The sequence below is a fragment of the Morone saxatilis genome, unplaced genomic scaffold, assembly GCF_004916995.1.
Source record: "Morone saxatilis isolate NCDOM2014 unplaced genomic scaffold, NCSU_SB_2.0 Contig3, whole genome shotgun sequence".
Lineage (NCBI taxonomy): Eukaryota > Metazoa > Chordata > Actinopteri > Moronidae > Morone > Morone saxatilis.
Window position 1 is genome coordinate 12,512,637 of NW_023339873.1, and position 3,248 is coordinate 12,515,884.

The following is a 3,248-nucleotide window of genomic DNA, read 5'->3' on the forward strand; positions in this document are numbered from 1 at the left end:
TAATAAGAGCACCAAAGCTATGTAGGTAAAAAGTAGCTTCAAAGCTTGACACACTTTGAGCGTTCAAAACGTTGTTCAGCAGCTGTTTCACATGTGTTCGGCTCTTACCTATTTTGGCATCCACACAGGAGCAGGAGGAAAAGGACGAGCCTCGCCATGACTGAGATTCTGCCCACTTTGTTGTTTAAGGCTGTAACACACACACACACACACACAAAAAGGACAAAAGCTCAGGCTGTATGCAGGAGGCAAACTGTTAACCTTCCTTAAAACAAAAAGCTGGTTTCTGTGAGGATGATATGAAGAGGAAAAAGACTTGAGGGCCTTCATATAGGAAAAGAAACCAAGAAAGGCAAAAATGTGGCCTGTTGCAGAGCGAAAGCATGGCAGGCCTCAGCTGTTTCCAGCCCGCCTGTCATGCTGGAAGCCCCTTGGCCATTTTTGTATGCAGCAGAGTGAGTGACAGGGTGACATCAGTGACCCAGAGAGCCAGTCTGACTAAAGCTGGAGGTTGATGACACTGAACAGATCTTACAGAAGTCAACTAGTGTAACTGCGTGGGGATGTGTGTTGTTTGTGTTGCTACTGCGTACAGTATATCTGTCTAAGGCAAAAACATAAAAGCTTGTTTATGTGATGCCAAATCAAAGAAGGCATCGAAAGCACCACTGATTGTTTATCACCTTGTTAAAATACTGACGTACAGTGTGATGCCATAGAATTAAGTAATGTTTGACCTAAACATGTTGTCATTACCAAACATACAATCTTAAAAGTAAGTTGACCAAAGCACATGACCATCTCTTGGTTTCACCAGCAGCTTTGCAGTGCAGCACAATCAGGAATTAATGCTGTAAATAATGTTGAAATGACAGTTATAACAGTGTGATGGAAAAATAACAGCCGCAAGAAATCATACATCCAGTACAGAATCCTTTTGTCCACAAGCATAAACACAGCTGGATTGAACAATACTCACACTGGCCACAGGAGGGTAAAGACACATTCACGTCTACTACTGTAAATCTCTTTTTTGCCCCCTACACTAATCAAGTTACACACTAAGCACCAGAGAATCCATCTACTAAAAAAAACAACCCACCTCTGGCAAGCCTGCTGAATTTCCCTTTCATCCGTAGGAGAATCATCCATCACTATCGCATCCGTGCTTTCTCCTATTATCGAGCAAGCATCCATCTCCCTCCTGATTCCGCTCAGAACTGAATTTTTGAAAGAAGGCAATTATGAATTTCCTGTTATTTTTGAATTGGGATTTAACCAAACAGCCTCCATCTGTCCGGTCTGAGTCCACGAGGATCAGAGGTACGGGCTTGTTTCTGAGGCTGCTACTACAGAGCAGCACCGGGGCTGTTGGGGTTAATCTGCCCCGAGCTGCGCGCTGATTGGCGGAGCCGCGGTGATGCTGAGGACGCTGCTTGGTCGCTGTCCAACCGGCCGCGGTGCTGGAGCACAAAGTGATGGGTAGTATGCATCAGTGCCGGCTTAATTGGCTCGGACAGGAGTTAAAGCTGCTGTTTCATCTACATTATGAAGGTGCGCAGGCGCTGACGATGTGTTCAATTAAACAATCACTTAATTGGGACCTCCAGCTGCTGATCACCGAGGTGTTTAATGCGCCACATACTATTACTCCTGCCAGGGAGGATGAGGTGAAGTCTGGTAAACGCTATTATCCCCAATGACCTTTATTTAAATCTATAACAATCAATAAGGAGGAGACGAGAGAGATCATCAATATTAATATTGAATAATTTAATTGAACAAAAGTGCGAGACATACATAATAGTGTCTTTATTTAAAGCCCCTCTTCTGTTTCTCTCTACTGTTTCTTCTCGTTCCTACAGTTGGATGTTTGAGCTTCACTGTGCAGAATGATATATGTGCAGAGTTTGGTCCTGGTCCAGTTTGCAACTTATACAAGTGTGATGTAGAAACCTGAAGCCACCAGTGCACAATCACTGAGAATGGACTTTACAGTGAAGTAGGAGCAGGAAAACCTGCTGGATACAACAATGAAATGGAAATGGATAACATAATCATAGCTATTTTTAATGAGGTAGGCGGAATAGATGCCTTTTTATAGATTTAATGTGGATATGTATATTTGTATACATGTCTGGAGGTGATCTGTAAGCTTTTATAAGACATAGTATAAGCTAAGTGACTAATGCACAAGAATTAGAATCAGGGCCTAAAAGTAGCCTAAGGTGCTCCCTTAATGTTTTTGTTGCATTACAGTAATAAAAATAATACATTTCAATGTTTCAGTGCAGTGATGCTAGTTTATCTGCTTACATATCTGGTAGCTAAGACACGTGTGATTTGATAATGATTAATCATTTCCTAATCCTTTATAGATCAGTTATAAGCCATCAATAAGAACAACTTTAGTGTTGCCAGTTGTGGAAATATCTCTTTGAGTGGCTGAACTGTTTGACCATTATCATTTATTAAAGGATTAATATGGATTATTACGGTTCTCACAAACGTTTATAGCTGATCTATAAACAATTAGCAAATAATGTGTTAATCATTAATAAAACAAGCAGTTACAACTTATAAACCCTTTAAACAGGGTGCCTTATTAGGAAGTAGTACTGCATGGTCCAGTAATTCATCACATTACTATAATCTTGTGTTTTCCATGCAAAATTCTTGCCTGTCAATAAACTAATACAGTCAAAACATAGTGAAGTATGCACAATGCTTCCCTCTGAAATGTTGTGGAGCACAATTACAAAGGAAATCTTTAAGTAGTATCTCAAAATCCTCTTTAGTGAATGTACTTAGTTACTTTCCTCTAAAGAGACAAAGAGACTCAGAGAAAGGATTTTCAAGCTTTGTGCTGGTTAAGATAAGATTGTGCAAAAAGAAAGGTCAAATGGGGGTTCATTTTTTTATTCTAAATATATAGTTTTTAAAGTATTTCATCAGTTTGATATTGATCTTTAGCTTTACTGTTTCCCAAGAAATTTGTGGTGGGTTTTTGTTTTAGTGGGTTTAGGAAAATTGCTCTAGCTATAAAGAAGCAAAGAAGTGAGAAGTAGAAAAAAAGCTGAAAAGAAAAACAGAATATGACTTTGGACCACTTATTAAGAGACCGGCTCTAAAGAAAGGAGAAACTGTGACACAGCAGACCTGTGTGACTTGCTGCTAATGAGGCGGCCGCTGGTCTGGCTCCGGTTATAAATATGAATCATGGTGCAGGGCCTTTGTGTCTGAGGGGC

At 40.3% G+C, this 3,248-nt stretch overlaps 1 protein-coding gene across 1 annotated transcript in view; it reads right to left on the reverse strand.

Annotated features, from left to right (window-relative positions):
- Positions 1-1,423, reverse strand: part of disp2 (dispatched homolog 2 (Drosophila)) — a 13,054-nt gene extending 11,631 nt beyond the window's left edge. The window contains exon 1 of the mRNA XM_035674076.1: positions 1,103-1,423. Within this exon, the coding sequence (XP_035529969.1) occupies positions 1,103-1,197 (95 nt within the window). The 5' untranslated portion in view covers positions 1,198-1,423. The remainder of the gene's footprint in view (positions 1-1,102) is intronic.
- Positions 1,424-3,248: the final 1,825 nt, after the last annotated feature.